At 39.3% G+C, this 26112-nt stretch overlaps 1 protein-coding gene across 1 annotated transcript in view; it reads right to left on the bottom strand.

The window, feature by feature from the left end:
• Positions 1 to 26112, bottom strand: part of LOC145786239 (fibronectin-like) — a 34321-nt gene that overhangs the window by 4371 nt on the left and 3838 nt on the right. Inside the window, exons 2-4 of the mRNA XM_082597880.1 lie at positions 21817 to 21987; positions 18373 to 18481; positions 9721 to 10020 (exon numbers count right to left, since the gene is read on the bottom strand). Of these exons, the coding sequence (XP_082454006.1) occupies positions 9721 to 10020; positions 18373 to 18481; positions 21817 to 21987 (580 nt within the window). The remainder of the gene's footprint in view (positions 1 to 9720; positions 10021 to 18372; positions 18482 to 21816; positions 21988 to 26112) is intronic.

Here is a 26112-nt window from a genome sequence, read left to right as displayed (position 1 = left end):
AATTAAAGTTTTTAGGGAATGGTATAGCCTTGGTTAGTGTAAAAAATAAACACTTAAACAGGTCACTTGTGAAAGAATGATTTTTATTTTGGATCAAAGCAATTTCAGTGGGCTACCATAGACCCTACAACATGTGATATGCCAGGCCTATAAGGTATTTGAAGATAAGAGAAATTTCATGTGCATATATTCAGAAAAAAGTAATTACAGAAGAAAGTTTCTGCTAAAAGTATCCAGCATTCAATAAAAAGCAACTCAGATGAGCTACAAAAGGTGGATAACAAATAGTGCAAGTTACTCAATTGCCTAAATAGGCCCTAAATTTTTTCAAAAATTTGCCTTTGTTTAATAGATTTCCTTGCATTTGATGTGCACTTGCACAAGTGCACTCTTATTCTTCATGGTGCAGATCATAGCCGTACGAGCCAGGAGGGCAGGGGGGGCAGCTGCCCCCCCTGTTGTTTCAAAACGTCGCGTATTTGGGCAAAATTTTGCAATTATTAGGGCAAAAATTGCTATATGAAAAGCTTCAAAATTGCATGACTTAAAAAAAACTATAAATTAATATCTTTTTATACATATCAAACTAAGTACAGCCTCTTATTTGCACAGGAAATGTGCCGAAAAAAATTTTCATTTAACACACCCATATTTATGTATTGTATTGCATGGTGATCAAACGCTAGTACGAAATGCATTTAACCAACTGCATCATGCCAATTTGGGAAGCCACCAAAATATGTCTCTAATACTTTTGTGAAACTGCCCAAATCAAAACGCAAAATTTTCTATACCGGTATAGCTAATTTTATTAATTTTTACAAATGCATCGTGTTGATTTGGGCAGCTGAAAACATGAAATTATCTAATGAAACTGATTAGTCTGTTTATGCAACTGCCCAAATTAGTGTGAGAAAGTTTCCCCAAAATGCACAAATTCATTAATTTTTCCCATTTACTTAAGTGTATCGTTTAGATTTGGGCAACAAAAAAAGATGAAATTATTTGATCATAGTCTATTTATAAAACTGTTAGTTTTTCACCGTTATAATCCACCGCATATATTATATTTGGGCAATTTCTATAAAAGCGTGCAGATTTGGGCAAATTTACTTTCTGCCTCCCCAAAATGGTTTGGTCTCGTACGGCTATGGTGCAGACTGCAGAGGAAGTATGACATTTCGAGATGTTTTGCGATGTAGTGTACAGGAAGACATGTGCAGTGCGGCAGCGGAAAGGTTTTTTCTGCTCGTGATATCACTAGTCAAGGATATTTATAATTACGGTATTGTAAATGTTAAAAATGAAATGATAAATCATAAAATAAATTGAATATATAGGTAGCTTATGTAAATTCACAAAAGGCCCAACTCCATTTTTTTTTCATTTTACTTTTTGTGCTTTCCGATTTCTTTCAGTCAAAAAAAATTGAATACCGGTATGTGAATTCAAAAAGGGCCCTCTAGTATTTTTTTCATTTCACTATTAGTGTTTCCAATTTCTTTCAGTGTCTTGTAAATTATACTAAAAAAACAGTCAAACTTTTCAACGATATCGGTAAACACATAAAAAATACCCTATCTATATTTCCATTGATTTTGAAATCGGCCCAACTACATCAATTACACTTCAACTTCTAAATAGTTTCTCCTCAGAATCTTCACAGAGTGAACTTATTAGGTACTGATGCTTCTTACCAGTAAGCATAAAATCATTATCGAAGTTTCACAACAAAAGTAAATGACCAAAATAATTAAAACGGTTGTGCAAAAACACTTTGTGGCAACTGGGCCCTTCTTGAATTCAATATTCAATTGCATCCCACCTGTTATATGTTAAATATATTTCTGCAGATCATGTTACCGGAACTAGCGTTATCTCATTTTAACTTTCTTTTAAGATAGTAATGGTGTTTTTAGAGATGTTTCAGTGTAGTAAGGGCCCAAATTTGAGATCATCATCATAATCCATCGTCGGTTTGTTCCCCACTAGTGGGGGTGGCCGATTGTTTCCGCGCAGCAATTGTTTTAATCCCTTTTCTCCATTTCACCCTGTCCCTTGCATCTTCCTCCTTCAGTTCGACTTTTTTAAATTCATCCTTCACTTGTTGTTTCCACGTTCTTCTTGGACGACTGCGTTTCCTCTTCCCATCCACCTTTAGATCTAATGCCTTTCTAAGAAAATTTCCTTCCTCCCTCCTTATCACATGTCCATACCATCTTACTCCATTTGCCCTTGCCAGTTGGTCTATGGTCTCTCTCATCTCTAGCATATCCAACTTTGAACAATTCTTCAGTCCTTTTTTCAATTCTCGTTTTCACCCCACAGATTGCTCTCACCATTGACCTTTCCGTTCTTCTCAGGATTGCCAGTTCACTCTCTCTCAATACCCATGTCTCGCTACCATATAGCATTGCAGGCCGCACACAGCTCCGATATACTTTTCCTTTCATCCTTAGTGAAAATTTTCTGCCATACAACATTTCCCCACATTCCCTGAACTTTGCCCAGCCCAATCTTGCCCTTGTTGCCACCGCTGCTTCACATCCACCACTTCCATTTATCCGATCACCCAGATAACAGATGTTTTAGTATAATAAGACCTCAATCATCTTTATAATGGACAAGTACACGCGGTAAACTTTAGAAAATTAAAAAAAAACTTCACTGAAACGCAAATGTCTGTTATTTGTGGGCCCCCTGAGATGGTGGGCCCGGGGGCCGGGCTCCCATTGGCCCTCCCCTTAACACAGCACTGGTTGTATGCATATCATGAGATGTGATAAGTAAGGCTGTATAAGTTATCTACTTTTCCATCAGAAATTAACACATTCAGAAACTTTGTAAAACACAGTCGTGTTAATAGTCAGGTTCGTTATGTAATTTCGTTCAAATTTTTTGGAGATTAGCAAACCTATACATTTTCGGAAAGCTTAGACCATGAGGAATCCGAAAAACGTTGATTACATTTGCAGAAATGTCCCCATGGCCGCCATTTTGAATTTTCAAAATGGCCGCCGCAGAATATATATTTTGATATATCTCGGCTCCTAATAAACTTAGAAACTTTATCAAACATGCTAATTCTATATTTTAAGGGTCAAGAAATCCATTAGAAGCATACCTAGATACCAAGCTTTAAGTGCTTTGCAATTATCCGCCATATTGGTTTTCAAAATGGCCGCAGAAATTATATTTCGTTACATTACTACTTATATACAGTGTTACGTCGTGTCTGTCCGTAATTAAGTATAAAAAATGAAAATAATGAAATGAAAAAGTATTTATTCGTATTTGTTGTCCGCGTACTGGAAAGGCACCACACAATGGAACAATCACTGTAGTGTATCAGAAAGCAAATGTTCCAGGATAACTAGTCGCACCAAAGCTCGAACTTACTGCAGGTAAGAACTTATCAATCCTTCCATATCATGTGCACATTAAGCCATGTGCCAAGCCAAAACCAGAACTTGACAACAGAGCACGGAGGTTTGAGGCCAACACAACAGGCGTTGCTCAGTCAAATGAACTGACCCAGTTAGGGTGGGTCACAGCATGTACTTTGTCCAGAGCAAGAGAAAATGATAAACAGAGCAAGATTCCCGGATGGGCAGAATACAAGTCACTCATCTCATCTTGCCAACCACTCACTCACGTTGGTGCACTGCCCCTGCTACCTGAAGTTGCCACGAGTGGCCTACTATGCTGACTGTGATTCTACAAGTAGACTATCCCAGCAGAAGACGTTAGTCGTTGGTCAGGGGTACTCAACTGTGATAACCTTCGACATGGCCCTCTACGAAAAGGCAGTATAGTTGCTAGACGCAAGGGTCGACCTGAAAAGAGAAATTGTTTCCAGATTGGGTGAGCTGCATGCTGTGATGGCTGCACTAAGAGCTCTCGGAACTTCCATAGAGAACTCTGGGGTTGATGATGCCTGGATCGAAGCCGATGTGTATAGATCTGCGATCACAAGACAAATTCTCAAGTGTGCGCACTACAAGAGAACTCTTCGTGCACACATCCACACTTAAATAGCTTTGTAAAACTGGCCTTGAATCAGTTTTTCACAGAGAAGCCACATCTGAAGATTATCTGCTCAAAATCAGCAGATAACGTCCAGAAGGCATGTACATCGTTATCTGATAACAGAAACATTACTCTTGAATCCATCTCGACTGCTCATGACCATCTGGAACGAATCCTCATAGATGAAGATGTGATGCAGCAATCGAAAGCATGGAAAACAGAAAAGTCCTCTAATGCGATGTTCAAGTCAATGATGAACTATGTTCACTGTGAGGAAACAATCTTATTATTTGTCGAGGCGTCCCGGAATGCAGATCTCAATCTCCATTTGCAAGTTGGTGAAGAACTGAATAAGCCCTAAATCGGATAAAGTACAAGCGCCTTTGGCCACGGTATATTACAAAATAATGTACATTTTATAGGTTATATAAGAAAAATGAAGTTGGTTTTAAAGTAATTTAAGGTTTTTAGTTAAAAACAAGCGAGCAACAAAGCGTGAAAAAAATGTCAAATTGGCAATTGACCCTTCTAATGTTGGCGGAACAACGGAGTTGCGCGTCCCGTAATCTACCGTCCCTAAACACGAATGCCCGGCAACGTTTTCCTGGCTGCACCAAAGATGTCGCGCCTCTGAGAAAAGTTCAAAGAGCAGTTTGGAGACACTTCTTCCAAAAAAAAGTCACCCTGAAGTACAACCAGCCATTGTCAGGAAGGAGCATGAAGCTGTTGACAAGATAAAAGCTACCATACTGAGTCACGGAAATCCATTCGCAGTTGAAGGTGATGAGTTGTATAACTTCATCACACACGCATGTGTTCCACAAGAAAATGTCAAACAGATCCTGACCGTCGATGAGCAGGGACAACAGCTCTACAAAGAGTATGCTGCAGAACGCATTAATGGCGATGTCAGCTTATGGGCACCAGTTAAGAAGCAGAACAACCCCATGTACATGTCAAAAAACAAGTAGGAAACAGTCAAGGTTCGTGACCAGTCGGTCGATCTGAAAGAAACAAAAGATCCCTACGGGCGCTTCATGGTCCTATCCAGATCAAGCCGGGACATTGACCAGAAGAATGCTATCAGTAACTATGAGTTCACCCTCACACCGAGAGCACTATTCGCTCCAGATGGATCAGTTCTACCATGCACTGATAAATCAAAGCTCATCCATTGCCTGCAGCATCTGGTTGAAACTGATGGAACAGAGCATGATGCGCATGAACCAGCATCGGGTGGACAGAGAGTTCACACTGCTAATGCAGAACTGTTACCATCGGCATCGCACATGAGTCAAAAAATTGCCATTGTCAATAGCATGGTGGTCGTCCAGAAGATAACTAGAGCAAGACGACGAAAAGACAAAGATCCCGTCTAATACCAAATCATGGATGACACCAGAACCAAGCACATATACCACTGAGTAGGTTCCTGTCCCATGACCAAACGAAAGCAGATTTGACATAGTATCTTGCTGAAGAAGTAATCGGATACAACAAGCATTCTCCAAAGCTGGTGATACTTCAGCGTCAGGCCACACCAGAAGCAATCTTCAAACATCACGTTTGAAGTGAACAATCACGAAGCTGACACCTTGATGATCTGCCCCCCAGCATCACAGCGGAGTCTTGGTGCGCAGTTAATCTTCTTCAGTCTGGACACAGACGTTCTTGTCCTTGCTGTTGCAAACTACGACCAACTCTGCAAACACTCGTCCATTTCCATGCTATCAGGTACACTGGTGATCGCACCAATATGGAGAGCTGTAGAACAAGAGAAGGCAAAAGCATTACCCGTATTCCATACTTTCAGTGGAGCTGATAATGTTGGCAGATTCTCAGGATTGGATAAAACCAAGTGGTTCCAACAGTAGGCTACTTGAAGGCAGGAATGGAAACAATCAGTGCACTAATACACTTACCTGAGGACAGCACACTATCTCCGAATGTTAAAGAAATGCTGGCAGCTTTGTCTGCACGATATGCTGCCTGAAGGGTGTCCACATAAACAACAATCCATAACTGAGGTGGCACCTGTTTTGCAAGAACTTGGAGGCAAATCAAAACTTTCCTCCAACAATTGGTGCATTAGAGGAGCACATTGAACGCGTGCGAGTTCAGAGTCGTGTCTGGTGCCACACTAACTGTCATGTGGCAACAGCTCCTTCATCCACTTCGGCATGGCTACCATCAGCATGGAAGTGGGATTTCACCTATCACCACAAAGATTCTACCTGCACCACAAGCCATTATTCAGCTAGACCGATGCCAATGCAAAACCAACTGCTCAACCCAGAGATGTTCGTGTCGAAGGAACAACTTGACCTCCACCGACTTGTGCCTGTGCGGGATAGACTGCGAAAATGACGTTGACTGTAATGCTGGAAATAAGACTCAGGACAGCAGCTGTTGGAAAATGTTTGTCCAAAATATGACAGTGGCGTGCAGGCTTGCTTCTAATGATTTTCTTAGTCAACATAACTTAGTACTAGCATGTTATTGTTGAATGTAGTTTATATCTCAACTAGTAATTAGTAATGTAACGAAATATAATTTCTGCGGCCATTTTGAAAACCAATATGGCGGATAATGGCAAAGTGGTTAACGCTTGGTATCTAGGTATGCTTCTAATGGATTTCTTGACCCTTAAAACATAGAATTAGCATGTTTGATAAAGTTTCTAAGTTTATTAGGAGCCGAGATATATCAAAATATATATTTTGCGGCGGCCATTTTGAAAGTTCAAAATGGCGGCCAAGCAGACATCTCTGCAAATGTAATCAACGTTTTTCGGATTCCTCATGATCTAAGCTTTCCGAAAATGTATAGGTTTGCTAATCTCCAAAAAATTTAAACGAAACTCTTTTTTTTGACATAGTGAACCTGACTATAATGTGAAGAATAAAACTGACGTCTTGATTTCTATACCTAGGTTAAGTCTGGGTGGAAGTTAATAGCAGACCAGGGTAAAATATCATGTAGTTGTTCAGTTTTGATCTCAAGCTGTTATAACCCAAAACGTCTGCTCACACAAATATGTCGAGTCAAACAAGCTTAACAATTTTCTTGCAATCTTTTGCATTTCTGGAAATTTGTTTTATCGAGCTGCTGGTAAAAAGGCACTAGTGAAATGTTGCTGTCGACTTCGGCGTCGCAGAGAAGGTCAATTAGGTGCAAGTGAGCTGAAGTCTTTTTCACTCATCAGAGTTCAAGCAGAAAGAAACTGAATAGCAATACGTCCTTTACAATTTACATTTGCGGCAAAATCTCGAAAGCGGTTGGTGAAATTGTTAGCAAGAAAATTTGTTTTGTTTGTTTTATTATCTTTATCCTGCATTGCGGGAAAGTGTACTTGAGCGCTATGCATCGGTGTACGCCTTCCGACATACACCTGACCCACGCTGCAGCCGACTGCAATGTCTGTTTCCGGTTGTCTACTCTACTTATGATTTATATTTGGTACTACCCATTACTCGAAATGGATCACTGGTTAGAGGCAATTATCGTAAAGTTTCTTGCCCAGAGAAACAACAGCAAGTGCGGGTGGCTGGAGTCGAACATGCAGGCTCTCGACTGCGAGCCCAACGCGCTAACCACTTGGCCACTGCTGCAAAATAAATGAATGCTCGACTGTATCACTCATTATTGTTCTCTCCAAGCAATAATAGTTCATTTTGCAATTATGACGTCAATTTAACTTCTATCGCCTGGCTTTGTGAGAAAATACTATTTTCATTTCAGTGTGTCTGCAAGCTAAAAATAACACATTGTGCAACAACATGCGCCGGCCGACCGCGATTTTTTTTCCCACGAATTTTCTGATACTTCTCATAGTAAAGGTCCCATACTCAGATACTGAGCTTTGGAGAATGAGAAAATAAGGTTCTCATTATACTAAGCCCAGGGCCCAATTAACCATGAGGCAAATGAGGCACAGGCCTCAGGCCCCCTGGTTTTGGGGGCCCCCAATTTTTTTTACATTAGTAAATGGGGCAATTTTTACAAACAATCTAACTCATGGCGTGGCAGCCAAAACAAAATTACTCAGTGCAAATTTTGCAAAATGGCTGTTGACAATATAAAACACCTGTTAACTGAATGTACCTTCACGAAATCAATTTGGACAAAAATAGAAAAGTTATATCATTCAATAACAAAACAAAAGATTAAACTTACAACTGATATAATCCTATACAACCATTTTCCAAGCAGACAGGCAGACAACCTACTGATTCTGCTGATCCTAAATACAGTTAAGAGTACCATAATTAAAAAGAAAATTTCATTAGACATTGGAGATAAATATATGTGGGACAACAAAAAATTTACCAAAACAACCCTCTGGGTTATTAAAACAAAGATTAAAGAATATCTTCAAAGTGACACCTCTGTAATACCGACGCCCCTTACAAACTCCCCACACTGTAGCATAAGTCGAACATGACAACCAAGAACCCCCTGTCCTCGAAAGAATTCTGCTATTAATTGTTATCATTTGTAGTGTATGCACCTGACTTGTGAACTTTATGAAATGCGCCATAGTAAATGATACTTATTCACACATGCCATCTGCATGTAGCATCATTGCACTACAAGAGAGCAATGAGGCAACATGCAGATTCTTCTTCGTTTATGCAATTGCATGCATTACATTATATTCCTACTTAGTTATTGATTTGTTTATTTTTTGGCCACAAATGTGCGTTGTGGGACGCACAGTAACATAGACACTTTTATTGTGACTTGTAATGTGTTATCTACCTGCCTGCGCAATGCATCTGATTTAATGTCGAACACAACAACGCCTTCTGGCATATGCATGATAAGAATATCTTTTGGGCTGCTATTGTATGAACGTACTTGTTAGATGACCGTTATTGTGGAGATAAAACACTAGCCCCAAACATAAAACTGATATCATAGCTACAATGAATTTCCAAATCTATCGCATGCATTTGATCTCTTAATTCAGGTATAACTTATACTGTGCAACAGATTGTTATTAATAATATGATGTCATTCACCAATTGTTTCGTTTGTATTGTTTACTTTCATAATTGACCTTTCAAGATTAGAAATCACATGCTCAATGTATTTACATTTGGTAATACAGTACAACTGTTTTTACTTTTCAATAAAAAAAAACAAAAAAAAACAGCCTCATGGGCGACACACGTGTCTATCGCTGTCAATTCTTGCTGCAAATCGGCTGCCGAGAAACATGAATAATAGACTTTGTGCGAACTTTCAGATAACACAATGTGCATTATTTTGTCATAATTAATTTTATTTTTAAAGAGGATTTTGAGTATTTATGATGCAACACCTATAGATCAGAAGTTTTCAAACTTTTTTTGTTGCAACACCTTAGGAAAGGTTTGCTAAACTTGCGACGTACCAAGCGATAGTAATTCTAGTAATTTTTATTTATGTGGTCTTCTACATATACAACAGCTAAACAGCTTAATTATACTCAGTCTAATACTAACAATCTTTTTGTCGAAGCCCTGTGCTGATCTTCGTTAAACTTTCTTGCATTTTATTGTACTTTTTGAGATTTTCTGGACATAAGTGGTACGCGAACACTGTATGAAACTGCTAAATGGTACGCAAATAGAAAAACTATTGAAATCACTGCAATACATGATATACAAACTGAAATTCTATTCGAACTATAAGCATACAACTCACGAGTTGTTCCGGTTTTTGGCAAACTTTCGTCGCTGATCACGGTTTCACTACTTGTTATCGACGTAACAGTGATGACGTAATTCGTGTTAGAAGTGAGGTCGTTGATGACAAATGTTGGTGGGGAGTTTCGTTTCGGAGTTGACTTGGTTGACTCTGGTCCGTTCTCAGTTTGTTTGTAAGTAACATCATATCGCATAACAGGAAAGTCTGTTCCAATTTGCACGTCATTATCTGTCCACGATATGTTAAGTGTAGTGGCAGTCGATCTTAATACTTGTATGTCTTCTGGAGCTTTCGGACCTGATAAAAGTTGAGCAGAAGATTAAAAAAACTGTTTATCCTATATTGCTTACTACTGACGTTGAAAACGGAAAAAAACAAAATAAAAACTTAATAATAATAGTTTTCTATAACTTGAAGCTTTTGCTGGGCCGGGCCATACGAGATGGAGATGTACCAATTAACAATGATAAGATTGTGATTAAACTTACACAAAATTTTGAGTCTGGAATGAGAAGCTTATTTCTGGATATGTTTGGAATAATGATTTTAAAAAAAGTGCAATTATAGATTTTATCATTTTTAGTGATAAGGTTTAGGCTACTTTTTCTGACAAAATTGTTGGTCAAAAAACCACAGCCGACTTCAGTAAACAAAAAAAAAGCAAAAAAAAGATTACTTGGATAACAAACCAGCGGCGGCAAAACAAGTTTAATGTTGAATTGCCCCCATTTTCTCTTAAAACAAGTCTACGACCAATATCTTTCCTACTGTTACATTATTACTTACATATGGCCCAAAAACCGGGCTACTCTTAAACGAATGCCACCGATGTCGTCCCCTGGACATGTCGTCCCCCCGATGTCGTCCCCTGCTGATGTCGTCCCACGTCGATGTCGTCCCTGTTGCCAGATGTTCAACTTTTTTTGTCCATTTAAAAGTAGGTAAAAATTATGATTTTTCGAAACGAACTTATTCAAATCGAAACGAAATTTTTGCTACCTTTTTCTTTTGTTGGTTTTGTTCCTGTACTCTATTGTTAAATTTATCATTACTGTTTTACTCGTTACAATATTGTTCAACTTATCATCACTTATACAAAGAAAAATAAAACTGAATTGAAAACAAAACAATCTTTCTTGCCCTGTTCTGATTCCTCATGAATTTCGCATTGCTTTTTTGTCCGAAGAACATGGATTTCATGTTCTTGCAATCAACACTGTGGCGTAGCTAAAGGGGGGGGGGGACAGACCGACCCGGGCGGCACGTCTGGGGGTGGCACTTTAAGACTACGATTTTTGATTTTGATTATAATCTGATAAAAAAACGCATTTCATTTTCACATACTTTTTCTTGAAGGGGTGGCAAAATCTGAATCCGCCCCGGGCGGCACATTTCCAAGCTACGCCACTGAATCAACACTCAATTTCTTTTCATGAACATTTATTTTCACATCGCTAACGTAGCCCACTGCAAATTGGTTCGTTGGTTTTGAATCTTTATCCTCGGACTGACAAAGCCTTGATTGGTTATTCCTGGTACCGTAGTTACGCGTACTTGCAGTGGCTCTTGACGCAGGGCCGGTCACCGAGATTGGCAGAGTGAAGTTTTCCGATTGTTGATGTGTTGTTGCCGAGAAATTATTCCATTCACTAGGGCCCGCTGAATGGAGAGCAGTCCTGAAATGCGTTGCTCAAGCGCACATCCCGAGCGTCGAGCTTGCGCCGCGTGATCTTGAGCAGGGCGCATAACTGAGCTAACGGGGCGGACATTAAATAAACGCAATAAATGACGAAAGTAAACATATCTAACTTACGACAAAAAACACAGAAACAGCTAGCAAAAACATTAACTATGACATGGCAACAAGTGTGGTCCTACGTTATCTGGTAATGTAGATTAGAGATGTGCTCAACTGTTACTTTTTAATAAGTAGCCTACTTTGAAAATCTGAACTGCTACTTTGAAAGCTAAAACCATAAAAACAGAAAAAAGCTAGGCTAGAGTAAACCTCAGTTAACGTGTGACTAAAAAAAACAATTGTGTAAACCAGGGTGGTCCAAGACTGCAAACATGAAGGGCCACATTAGGGTCTGAGAAAAACTCCACGGGCCGCATAGTGAGAAATGATAACGCGTTGTTGAAAGTAGAAACGTTGTTAAATAAAAGCTTAACTAGGTTGCGATTTTGAAATTATTTTCTATAGATTTCGATCTGTTTTAGCTATATTCTTACTGTTAGGCTTGACTGGGCTATTTTATGTCTTGATTATCATTCAAAGCATTACTTTTTTGCATTTGGCCTATTGCATGATAGCGAATCCAAGCAAAGAACATAGCGCTTCTGCTTAACAATAATGTTAAAAAAAGGTGCCACGTTACTGCACTGCATCGATGGTTCGCATTTGTTTTCTATATAGTCTATACTGCTTTCTATATAGTCCGCCTTGTTCGCAAGTCAACATAGGCCTAGGACTAGCCTATTTAGAAAACAAAGCTAACTGTTGTAAGCGGACAGGTATTAGCTTGAAATTTATGCTATAGGCTAGGTCAAGATATAAACACATAATGACTGCAAACTAATTTTAGAATTTGCTTTTCTTCATTTCTGTGATGGTAATTTTCCATTGATAACGTATTTTCAGACACACAATTAAACGGAAGTGAACAGAATTACAAGCCACATTTTTACGACTTCGTTCCCCTAGAGGCCGTAGCACTGCAGTGGTGTAGCTTACCTAGGGTATGGCAGGCATGGCTCGAGCCTTGGGCGCAAAAATCGGTTGGTAAAAAATAAAATTTGTGAGTTATAGGCTACTTTCTTCAAAATCTAATTTGCGCCCAACAAACATCAAAAAGGGTCACTCTTTACTGTAGCCATCGTCAAACAATGGACGTTGAAAAAGCAACATTGTGCTTATCCTGGCTCACTTTACGTTCAGTCAGCAACAATTGGAATCAATCAATCAATGGTTTATTTGTCAGTAACAGGAACATAGTACAGTAGGCCTACATGTTGGAAATATGCAAGTAGGCTAATATACACAATGCAAAAGTTACACAAGTACACAAGTTACACCCTACGGAAATGACGATTTTGCCATTTAAAAATTGGAAGTTTAGTAAAGTCGCTAAGCAGCGATTAGTTGAAGCTTAGAAGTAGCTCCAGTATTTACTTATTCATTTTTATAAGAATTTATAAATCCAATCTGTTGTATGACTTCAATTTGTCCTGACCAGAGCACTCAGTCTGTTCTAGGAAGAAATTAGCATTGAAGTATTATTGAGCCTATAAGCATCATTATGTGAAATTTTGAGACCAAGAATTATGCTAGGTATGATTTCTTTTACGTGCTGTGCTGGCATTGCCTAGCACTAAGCAGTCTGAAGTTTTGAGGTTCATTGACAACTTCACAAGCTGTGCTTTATAAATATACGGTACCGTACTTTTACCTAACTTCCTCAAGTTGTCAAACGGATAAAATGAACGCAATTCTTAGTAGGCCTAGCTAGTAGCCTACACACCAATGTTGGGATTGATTCGCTATCAGTTTCTTCAATCTCTAGTTAGCATAGGCTATAACCCAACGGTTACAAAACCCGCCGACATGCCAACAAATGTCAGCGACAAATTAAATTAATTAATATTAGTTTTTGAAAAAATCTGCCGGACTTGGGTCGTTTTATTTTTATCCACAGTTATCAGACAAAAATACCCCTATCTACAGGTCGGTCACCGCCGGTTGCATCAACACAGTGCTCTATTGAGATGAATTTTTAATTAAGTTGGCTAGGCCTACGTAAAGAACTACGAAAACATTTTGCGTATGCCTAGGCTATATATTGTAATTATCGACCAAGGATTTTTTTAATTTAACTTTTACTTGCCCTTTTAGACTCTGAAACAAACCAATACAAAGAAAAAGGAAAGTGGGGCTGAAGGGCGAAAGAGACGAGACTTGCAAGCAGCAGAAGCTGAAAAGTCAAGCAGACAAGCTTATGTCCGATTGATTTTGTCCAATAATTCACTTGGTAGTAGGCTACAGTAGACTATACACACACAGCGTCAGATGAAAAAGTAATAAGCCGCGTTGGCTAGTTTTTATGTTAAAAATAACTTGGAAAGGCGCAATAGCGCAGCATTCTATCAAATTGATTAGCTCTGCAGAGAGAACAAAATTTGCATGACAAAACAATCTCTCGTGACTGCCTTTGAACATTATAAAACGGCAATAATACATTGATTTATTTTCTTCACGATTTGTTCATAAAAGACTTGTATGCAATATTTAACTTAAATTGTTAAAAAAGGCGCACATTTAAACTTTGCCATGGGCGCCATTTTGCATAGATCCGCCACTCGTAGCAGTGGGCTACCGTGTCCGTAGGTTATGTTATTTTAAAGAAATAATAATAAATAAACAAACTGTTTACTCGTCAGCAACAAAATAATTAACCCTGGCTAGCGGACATTTGAAAAAAAATTAGCCTAGAAATTAATTTTTATTTTTGAAATTAAAATAATTTGTTTGTTCATCTGAACAAAAAAAAATTGTTTGGTCATCAACTAATCCCACAAGTTGTACCAAACAGAAAGAATAACGTGAGCATTGACGCTCGAGGTGAAATGCAACAGCCCGCCGCATTTTGAAGTCTGTTCGGCAGCGTGATTCATGATCACTCACTGGAGACGACATGGGCATTGACGCTCGAGCTGAAATCCAACTGCGCGCCGCAACTGAAGCTTTTTTTTGCCGGCGTAAATTATTGCGCGTCCCGATGTATGAGGGTACGACATCGGGGGTACGACATCGGCAGGGGACGACATCGTCGCCACCCCTCTTAAACTACTGTAAGATAAATGTAAAGAACAAATGTTTGAAATGAACATATGGAATTGAAAGATTTGGAATGCAGCCTGCAGCCTGCAAAATGAATGATTATAAACTGAGCATTGTCCATCACCATTTGATAGGGTTAAAGCATACTCATTCAGAAAGTAATAAACAAGCTGCCAGCAACCCGAAGATACACGTAAAGAAGCATACTCAGTGCAAATAGAAGAAACAACATAGTTATCTGACAAAGAATGCAGATCAAAGGTGTTCTGAAAATGGCAAAAATTCTGAAAAAGTAATAACTGGCCATGTAGCAGAAATGATCAGAAACAAATAGTCTACAAGAACTAATTTGTCAACTATATGGGGGTTCAAAAAGACTAACAATTTTATGTATGCAATATTATGAAGATGTAGCCTACAACAGGCTCATCATTTCATATTTTGTCATAATCAATAATTGCAGATCTACAGTATAATATTATACATTGCGTCAGCTGTATTTATTCAATTTACATATAAACAACATACGTTAGGTATGTTTTTAGGTACTACGACAGTTTATCGAACGACAGTTCATCGAACGACAGTTTATCGAACGACAGTTTATCGAAACGACAGTTTATCGAACGACAATTCCTCGAACGACAGTTTATCGAAAAGACAGTTTATCGAAACGACAGTTTATCGAACGACAGTTTATCGAACGACAGTTTATCGAACGACAATTTATCGAACGACACAAGGCTGTAGCCAGACCGCAGAGCAGAGGGGGCCAACTTTTTTTAAGGGGGGCCGAAAAAATTTAAATGGGCAAAATCATTATAAATGTAGCTGTTGCTCTTGAATGTTTGGATTTTGCCAGGGAGGGCGAATTTGATTTTAGGGGGGGCGAGGCCTCCCTGGCTCTCTGCTGGCTAGGGGCCTGGAACAACAGTTAATCGAAAACCTAACCCCTAACCTAAAACCTAACCCTAACCCCTAACCCCCAACCCCCAACCCCTAACCACTAACCTCTAACCCCTAACCGTAACCCTACCCCTACCCCTTAACCCCCAACCCCTAACTCCTAACCACTAACTCCTAACTCCTAACCATTAACCCCTAACCCTAACCCCTAACCTTAACCCTACCCCTTAACCCCCAACCCCTAACCCTACCCTTAACCCCTACCCTTAACTCCTACCCCCAACCCTTAAATTCCAACTCCCAACCACTAACCCCTAATTCTAACCTTAACTCTTAACCTCTAGCCCCTAACTCCTAGCCTTTAGCCCCTAGCCCCTTCGATGAATTGTCGTTCGATGAACTGTCGAACCCCCAACCCCTAACCCTACCCTTAACCCCTACCCCTAACCCTTAAACTCCAACTCCCAGCCACTAACCCCTTATTCTAACCTTAACTCTTAACCTCTAGCCCCTAGTCCCTAACTCCTAGCCTCTAGCCCCTAGCCCCTTCGATGAATTGTCGTTCGATGAACTGTCGTTTCGATAAACTGTCGTTCGATGAACTGTCGTTTCGATGAACTGTCGTTTCGATAAACTGTCGTTTCGATGAATTGTCGTTCGATAAACTGTCTTTCGATAAACTGTCGTTCGATGAACTGTCGTTCGATAAATTGTCTTTCGATAAACTGTCGGGTCACGATGTTTTTAATAGACTTACATTTTAACCTTAAAAATACGTCCCTTGAAAATGTTCGTTTGGTCTCCCAAATTTTCATTCCTGGCTACGTCACTGGTCAATTCTATTGTACAATACTACAGCTTGGACAACATTACAATTAATGAAAAAACGGATTGATATCTTCGAGCACAGAGCTAACAGACAAATGCCGTAAACTTTGCGAAAGAGGCCATTATTAATAAAGTAGGCAAATTAGTGAACAATGATGTAGAAATTCAAACATTACAAATGGTCAAAACTAACTTATATACACATCCTGTAGTACCGGTAACTGCAAATAAGTCATGGCCATGAACATGAATGATGACGTATTGTAACCAATCCAACCCTCGCCACCTGGAAGGGACGTAATGAATGAGAAAAACTATTTGTTCGGACAAATCCCCATATATTTGAAGGTGTATACATTTTTGCATAGACGTGGATATTGTAAATTTAGCAACTATTATTATTCAAGAAAGAAGTTTTTATTGCGGCTTTTAAAAAAATTCGTCACAAAAAAAAGTATTTTTTTTAATAAGATTAGGTTTAATCGACAAATCTTCAACAAAATAGTCAACGATGGCACATTGTATCAAATACTTGGTGGCTGGCTTAAATTGGCAAATTGCTGGACCTTTGAAGTTTACATAGTTCACTTGGATATTATCACACCATAATAGGCTACTATGGATAAGCAGATATTCAAATGAAACAGTATTGCATATTGTAAAACATATTTCGAAAAAATCACGACAAATTGTATCTGCTAGATCTTCCAAAAAACATAGGCTATACTAAGCGCTTTAAAATTTTTGCTAAAAATTATTATTTTTGTTTAGTAGCCTACTTTGGTTCACTGAGTAGATCTTCTCTTTTTATTTTTATTTTGCATAGCTTTTCTTCAAAATGTAAAACGTAGCAAAATCTCTAATGTTTGATAATGGTTGCATTTGCAATAGTAGGTGCTTGCGTGAATTGTTGAAGATGTGCGTTTGATTCATTTGCCATACTATAGGCTATCAAGGTGTTTTAAATCAGACCTGTCTTATGCTATAGCACATATACATTAGACTTAGCAAACTAATTACAAAGACCAGAGTTTTCTCATTAAATATTAAGATATAATTTTTCTTCTATTATTTTGTTTTTGTTATCAAGTGTTAGACAACATCAATTGTTATTGTTTTTAGCTCCATGTTATATTAGTGCAGAAATGGGTGGCTACTGTCTATGTAGCTGCTTGTACTTGTCTAAGCATTACACCCGCTGCGAGTGCCAATTAATTGCAGTGATTTGATATTACCATACAAAACTACAGTATAGTTAAGCCTTTAGTGTAATAATTGGTTTTTAAATCTCGAACTTTGTTCTTAACATTAACCTCATTTTTTTTTTATTTGAGTACAAAGTTTTGCATGGCTTGGCGTCTAAGTTGTCTGTACGCTTTACTCACGTATTCATATCCTGCCAAACCTTGAGTTTGCAACATCAATAATTGCAAAGAAGGGAGCGTTCTTCCTGGCTGTCAGCACAAGGCTGAGCAGTGAGCACTCACCAGTACAGCGAGCAATTGTGATTCGCTAACCATAACCGTGTAGCTTCCACGCTAGCCATTTAGACCATCCAACCAACTATTTGTTTCTTGGCAGCCGATTGCAGCAAGAATTCACGGCGATAGAATCACTCGGCAGCCTCATGAGCGAAACACGGTATTTATCGATTCTTGCTACAATCGGCTGCTGAGAAATTGATTTTTCTATGTTTTTATAGAAAAAACAAAAATTTAATTAATTTAAAGCTCGCTTGAAAACATACTATTTTACTAAACGTCATAATCAAATGAATTACTTTATCGCAATCGCAAGTGTTCTTATTCTTATAATGTAAAACGGCAAAACTTACATACCTAAACAACCCTTGGCATGCAATATTGCGTTTTTGTTTTTCTTTAACAGTACAATTAACTAATAAGGATGTGAAATCATATTCAAAAGTTTGAGCTTGCAATCTAGGTTTGCACAAATGTTACAGTTCGTGCAGAGCACGGCAGTTTTGCTGACGTTTTTAGTTTAATTAATTGACTCCAGCTGCAAATGCATGAGATCACCTAACTTGTTACATGTTTGCAAGAAACATCAAATTTTACCTGTCACTAAATTTGGTTTCTTTGTTGGTGGCGTACTTGTACTGCCTTCTCCGTTTGAACAAACCCCGACGTCGTACTTAGTTCGTGGGTCAAGAGAAGTGATTGTATACTGAAAAAATAAGTCGGACTAAAATTTTTTAAGTTATATGAATACATGAATAGTTACCTTCGAAACAAATAAAATATTCATACTTGATGTAAATTATTTCATTGACATTAAATATCCGCAGATACAGAATGACGTTCCGGGCTTGTGTGCAGGCAGAGATGGGCAAGATCACCTGCTTGGGTGATCTTGAAGATCAAGATCAAGATTGCCAAGAATACGTGATCTTGAAGATCAAGATCAAGATCACCCAACAGTGTGATCTTAAAAATCAAGTTCAAGATCGTGATCTTGAAGATCAAGATCACTTTCAAGATCACTTTTTGGGGTAGCCTACATGAAAAACTGCAGTTCTTGATCGATGAGGGTGCAAGAAAAACAAATTTTACTCGTAAGCAACCTAATTAAAAGGTAATTTGTATTGCAAACTTTTGTTTTTAACTACTTGAACACTGGCCTAAAAATTGTACAAAGTTAATGACTGTTACTATCATCAATCGTTGCTGTAATTTGAGTAGGATCGTAAGTTTGCAACCTTAAGGCCGAGGGTTATTTTTGGACTACTTTGGTCGTGTAGCCTATAGTCGACCTGTATTGGATGCCTGCGCAGAACTTGAGCTGCTATACAGTTATATCTTCATCAAGGGCTTTCAGACCATCTAGCTCTGATAGAGGTAGGCGCAAATGGTTGTCTGCACATCGGTATGTCCACCAGACATTTGACATCTGAACTTTAAGGAGTTAAAGAAAAGTGCCATCAAAGACCATATCATAGAGTGTTCTTTTTGCACCGATCGAAAATTCTCTGCTGACTCATTTAAAATTTTACGCAAAGGCAAATCGCAACTTGACACCAAAATTCAGGAAGTAGGTCTACTGTTAATCAAACGCTGCAACCCAAATTCAAGCAAACAATTATTTGCTGGAGGCGCGTCTATTCTCCTCAACATTTACTTGATGTATCACGTTCCCTATGGTGCAAATTTTTTGTAGTTATTTATGTAGTTGCCTTTTCCTAATGTAATTTTACCTTCAATAAGTTGAAATTTACTGCAGTTTTATAAATATTTTCAGATACCGTACCTGATGAGGGCTTAAGTAAAACCGAAAACGTTCGACTTTTAAAAGTATTTTTAAATATGTAAAGTATATTGTTATAATGCTCAGCCCTGTTGTATTGTTGTGTCTTATTCATATCTAACCTGTAAGCAAACGGTATAAATGCAGAACATCAAAAATTTCATTTTTGGTGGCAGGTTTAAGGGGGGGCTTGATCCCCCTTAGCCCCATGCTGGGTGCGCTACAGAGTAGTTGCCACAGATTAAGCTAATTTGTTCAGTTCAAAAAAAGAAGTCTGTATGATATATTATAATAGGTCAACTTAAATTCAACAGTGATCTTGATCTTATTGACTTCAAGATCAAGGTCACACAAAAAAAGTGATCTTAGATCAAGATCAAGATCACCAGAAAAAAAGTGATCTTCAAGATCAAGATCACGCCCATCTCTGTGTGCAGCAACGTCACGTCTACCACAGTATAAAAGTTGCGATTGATAAAAAGCTATCTATTCTCAGGGGCTTTGACACGGAGGTCTAGGTGGTACCTTTGGACCCGGGCTCGGAATATTTAAGGGGCCTAAATTAAAAAATTTCCCGCGACTTCAAACATTATCGAAATCTTAATATAATCAGATCTAAATAAATTGCCATCAGAGGTTAAAACAGCCATTTCAGCCGTCAGATGGTAAAGTACCGGGCCCCCTTCAGCTTTCTGGTGGTAAATAGCCACTTCAGCCACCAAACAGTAAAATAAGAATTTATTCTAGTATAGTGATTTCCCTAACCACGAATATTACCCGAAACACAAATTTCAAAATAAACAGGCTAATATTTGTTTAAACTCAAAAACCGAGATGGTACAGGTAAAAAGATTGCTATTTCTATTTCTGCCCCGATTTCTGCACTAAAAATTAGACCACAACCGCTTTTCAGATTACAACAATCAGCATATGTTTGACCGAGGCCCAAACACCTTTCCCAAATCAAATTGAAAACTTTCTGACTGTCTGCACTGCCTTTGCTGTAAATTCTCTTTTGGTGAGCTTAGAATGACCAGCGAAACATCAATGGAATCGGGAAGTAATACTCTAGGGCTATGTAACAAATAAAAGTTCAAAAAAGCAACCGCTAGATAGAGAAAGTAAGTTTTGCGGTTCAAGAAATTGTAAGATTGCTCAAGATTTGTTAAATGACCATGCTTAAACGACATCAATAAAAGTTTGTACACGACCTTTATATTTATAACATTGTCGATGAAGGGGCCCGAAAATAAATTGGTACCGGGCCCGAGAAATACTGTCAACGGCCTTTTATGCTAGGAACTGCGAACGATACTTCCTAAGCTGACCAGCACAACCGTCATTAGACAACACAAATTACAAACGATAGGCCTTCCTTTACTCCTTTTTAAATAGCTGCGTCAACCATGCCGAGAAGTTTCTGAATTCTGACCCTACCGGAAAGAATTCAAATCAAACATCGTTTTATTTGCAGCGTCACTGTCTACAACAATAACTGAATTGGTTTATTTGAAATTATTACAATCTCTTCTTTAAGAAGTAGTTGCAGAAGAATTTTATTAAACATTCTGCACATAGTTTAGAGTTTAGACAGTGGCGTAGCTATCCAGCTGATGTTGTGGACAAATTCAAGGATTGCAGGCTTGTGGGGACGGCAATAAAGGAAGGAAACATAGTTAATAAATAAGTTTTTTGAATAAAACTCTTATTTTTTAAAATAAACTCCTGTTTATTGTTCAAAGTGGAGGAATGAGACAGTCATGAGCATATTTTAGAGCAAAACTAAGGATTTGATGGATTTTGGAGCCACTACATCGTACTGATTTGGTCAGTTTCATAAAAACGATTAAACAGATTCCAGATAATTTAGTATTTTTTCGCTGTTCAAATCAACACCATACAGTTGTAGCCTAAATAAACGGAATTAATAAGAGTTTTTTATTTTTGTTATTACAACATCTACGAATCTGCCCACTAAAATTCTACACTGATTTTCTACAGTGAACAGTCATTTTTATGACAACTGGGAGTAACACGCCCTCTCCCCCTTGCTTGTAATGCTGTGGTTGAGACTGGACTGACCTATTTTATCTACGATGGTTTTTCGACTTTGTCTTTCATAAATTGATAAATTCATGAACTTGACTGCAGATGAAGCTGTCAGTCTGCCCTTGGTTAGTTCTATTAATTAATATTTCCACTTGGGAGTTGAATGGCCTGCATGGGAATATAACAAACAAGCAACAAAATATACTTACAGGTGAGCTCGCTTCGTTAGCTTGTGCATTGTTACAATTACTAAATGTTGTACCAGCCGGAACGACTTTGACTCTATATGAATCTGCATCAGTAACTTTGGGCCATGATATTCTAATGCTTGTTGATTGACTTAATTCCCGATCCACAGACGTAGGAGAATTGATCCCGTACTAGAGAACACAGTAATCTGTTTAAAATGTCTGTGAAACAAGTCACAAAAAAATAAAAGATTTGATAAGTAAATTACAGCATGAATTTTTTTTCACATACACTGTTCAACAATTTTTCAAAAGTTGTTTGCTTCCGATAAGAAAACAGTTGGTTCTTATGCATTTTTGGACTCTGAATCCAAAAATATCGGTTAAAATTGCTGATTAGCTCTAGTTTAAAAGATAAAAACTTTTTTCATTTTGTAGGCTATGTGGATCTACATATGACAAGCCTTGGTGCACTTTATTGAACACAAGAGTAACAATCTACAAACAGTGTTATAATTGCATGCGTTTATATTTCAGCATAGCATATGCAACAAATAATTGTCACTTTGCATATAAAAATTTCTAATCTATTTTAACTGTTCTTCTCCTTTTGGCCTTGTTGTATTTCCAGACGTTTAATATAAAATAAACACTAATAATTGTAGCGATAGCCAACCAAGTGAGAAAACCATTTACCTCTTGTTACTTACTGATTCAGTGTATAAAAGCAACGCAATATATAGTAAGAAAGAAACGCAAAACAATCAACTAAGGAACGTGGTACAGAACGCTCAATTGATTACACGCGCAGTGCGGTAGTAATCAATTCCAACGTCTGTACCAGAAAACGCTGAACTGTGATTATGTAGTGACGCTGGTCACGAGTTACATATATTCAACGTAGATGACGACTATAACACCTCCCCGATAATTTTTATACACAAACATAAAAAATGAACAAGACACCGAATTAACAATAAAACTCAAAGTCCGAAACGAGCCGGAGGTCTGCGGCGACGGCTCGACCTTCGTGGGTTGTGTGGCCCGAATTCCGGTACAGTCGGTGTGTCGTCCGAATTCGTTCGGGCTGAGGTGGAGACAGCGGAAGAGTCGATTGTTGGTGCAGGAGTATCTCCCGGCTCCTGGTCCTCCGATGATGCATAGCGAGGTTGCAGTTGGTCCATATGGCGCCTCCACGTCGGACCATGTGGCAGCAGACGTACCAGGAAGATTCGGCTACCCTGTCGCTTGATCACCTCGGCTGGAACCCAACGAGGATCCTGGCTCCGTCGTGGAGTGAATGATAGCGCGTAACAGGGATCTCCCGGTTTGAAATGTCGTTTGGTACCTTCGGAGGCGTCGGTGTTGTGAGGGTTTTGTCGGGGTACCACTTGAGACGGTGTGGGGAGAAGCGTGTCGATCTTGGTTCGAATCTGACGATTGTTGAGTAATTGGCTTGGAGAGTAGCCACTCGGAGTGGGCGTGCGTCGATATTGCTGTAGGAATTCCAAGACGGCCTGCTTCGGGGGTAGGGAAGATTTGCGAAGTGCTTGCTTGAACGTACGTACGAGGCGCTCCGCCGCTCCATTGGTTTCCGGATGGTAAGGTGCACCCGTGATGTGTACCATACCCCTCTCCTTACAGAAAGTTTGAAATTCTGTGGATTTAAAAGTAGTAGCATTATCGGTAACTATAGTATGGGGATAGCCGAAATGAGCAAAATCTTCTTCTAGCAGGTTGATAGTAGCTGTTGAAGATAAAGAAGTAGTAGCATGAATACATGGGTATTTAGAAAAAGCATCAATGCTGAGTGACCAATGGTAACCCATGAATTCTACCGCATGATCTATGTGCAAGCGACTCCACGGTGCTTCTGGAACCGTCCATGATTGGACCTGGGTTTTAGATTGCGGTTGATATTCGCCACAGGTACTGCACTTGTGACAAAGTTCCGCTATGTCTCGGTCAATGTTTGGCCAGTAGACGGACGTTCTTGCCAACTGCTTCATTCTCTCAATGCCGAAATGTCCTTCATGAAGCAACTGAAGGACGGAAGGACGAAGTTTGGAAGGGATGACCACTCTGGAACCGTAAAGTAGACATCCGTAACAAGTAGAAAGAGAGTCTGCGTACTTACGGAACGGTTCGACCGGGTCTTGTGGAGAAGACTTGGCCGGCCATCCTTCATGAATGAAACGCATTACCGTGGAAATGATAGGATCTTTAGAAGATTCTTTACGCAGTGAGGCGGCATTTGAGGTCTGGACCTGCAAATCCAAAGCATCGATAGCACAGACGATATCAATGTCATCCGCACTTTCCTCTTCATCGAAGACTTTATCCCCTCCTGCTGGTAAGCGACTCAAAGCATCAGCGTTTTGATGATCCTTCGTCTTCCTGTACTCAATAGTGTATGTAAATTGCGACAAAAAGAGTGCCCAACGAGCCAAACGATTTGCTGCCAAAGAAGGTGTCGATTTAGTCGGGCCAAAAAGACTAAGCAATGGTTTATGATCTGTGACCAAAATGAATGATCTACCAAAAAGATATTGATAGAATTTCTTTAGCGCAAAAATTATCGACAAAGCCTCTTTCTGAATTTGACTATAGTTTCTCTGCGAAGCTGTTAATATCTTTGAAACGTTTGCTATAGGCCGTTCTGTGCCATCTGGGTAACGGTGAAACAAAGTAGCACCGATGCCCACACTAGAAGCATCACATGCGATACCTACCGGAAGTGACGCATTGAAATGTGTAAGAACCTCATCAGTAGATAGATGATGCTTCAGCTGAGCAAAAGAGTTTTCCTCTTGTTTTCCCCATCTCCAAGGAATGTCCTTTTTCGTGAGATGGTATAGTGGTTCTGCTACAGTAGAAGCGTTCAACGGTAGAAACTTCGAATAAAATTGTAAGGAACCTAAAAACGAACGAAGAGAAGATACGTCAGTGGGGGCAGACATCTCCAGTACGGCGTTTACCTTGGGACCTTTGGAGATGCCCTGCCTGGACAAAATGTGTCCGAGATACTCTACCTGAGGTTGTGCAAGCTTACACTTGTCTTTCCTACACCTCAGGCCTTTTGAGTGAAGTCGATCGAGGAGCCGTCTAAGATTCTGGAGATGCTCCTCAGCAGTAGTGCCACTGACAAGAATGTCGTCTAGGTAGACTGCGACCCCTGGAAGGTCGGCTGTAAGGTCGTCCATGATCTTCTGAAAATAACCTGGAGCAGAAGATATGCCAAAAGGTAAAACATTTTGTAAAAGTACGCCACGGTGAGTGCTTAATGCGAGTCGTTTTCGACTGTCAGGACCAAGTCGAATCTGATTGTAGGCATCAGCCAAGTCTATCTTGCTGAAACCGTACCCACCACCCAACTTTTGCATTAAGTCTTCTGGTAAGGGTAACGGGTGACGATGGGTCTCCAGGGAAGGGTTCACCGTGACTGAATAATCGCCACAAATGCGTAACTTGGCCTTCGCTTCTGAAGAATTTGAACGCTTACGAACTGGAACAACCGGTGTGCCCCAATCGCAAAACTGAACTGGTGTCCATACACCACGTGCAATGCCCGAATCATAGGCTTGTGCTAAGTCCTCCTTTAGCGCGAAAGGTACAGGCCTAGGTTTGAGAAAAACAGGTTTAGCATCAGACTTAAAATCTATGTCTAGTTCATAATCTCGTAAGCACCCGAGTTCAGGCTTAAAAACATCTTTGAACTCGTCACATAAGAGGGAGCATGCTTTCTCCAGACTCTTGTCAGGCTTGTCGTATGACTGGATACTCTGTAAAGTAGAATAGTTAGACAGAAGGAATTTATCGATAGAAATTCCTAAAGACGAGATTGCATCACGACCTAGCAAGTTCAGTCCTTTGACTGTCGTGACTACAAAAGGAATATTATCTGACCTTCCCGTGGAAGGACAAGTTACCTGGGCCGTGAAAGAACCCGTGATTGGTACTAGATTGGAACTGCGACACTGGTGCTTGCAATTGAGGTGCGCCTACCCGAGTCCAGACGTCGTTGGAAAGGAAATTTCCATTTGTAGCAGTGTCCAGTTCTAAGTGTGTGGTTACCGAATTAATGGAGATCGGTACTTCCAACTTTGAATTTCGAGGTTTTCTGCAAGAACTAGAAAGCATGTTAATTTCCTCGATACAATTTACCTTAGAAGGTTTGAACTGTCTAGCTTTCTTTCGACAAACACTCTGTAAGTGTCCCGTAATATTGCAGAAATGGCAAGTGGCTTTCTTAAACCTACAGTCATTGGCGTTGTGGTTGGAATTACCACAGCGATAGCATTCTTTATTTTTAGAAGA

This window comes from Aplidium turbinatum, chromosome 17 (genome assembly GCF_918807975.1).
Source record: "Aplidium turbinatum chromosome 17, kaAplTurb1.1, whole genome shotgun sequence".
Classification (NCBI taxonomy): Eukaryota; Metazoa; Chordata; class Ascidiacea; order Aplousobranchia; family Polyclinidae; genus Aplidium; species Aplidium turbinatum.
The sequence above is the reverse complement of the archived record's forward strand: the minus strand, read 5'-3'. Positions and strand labels throughout refer to the sequence as shown.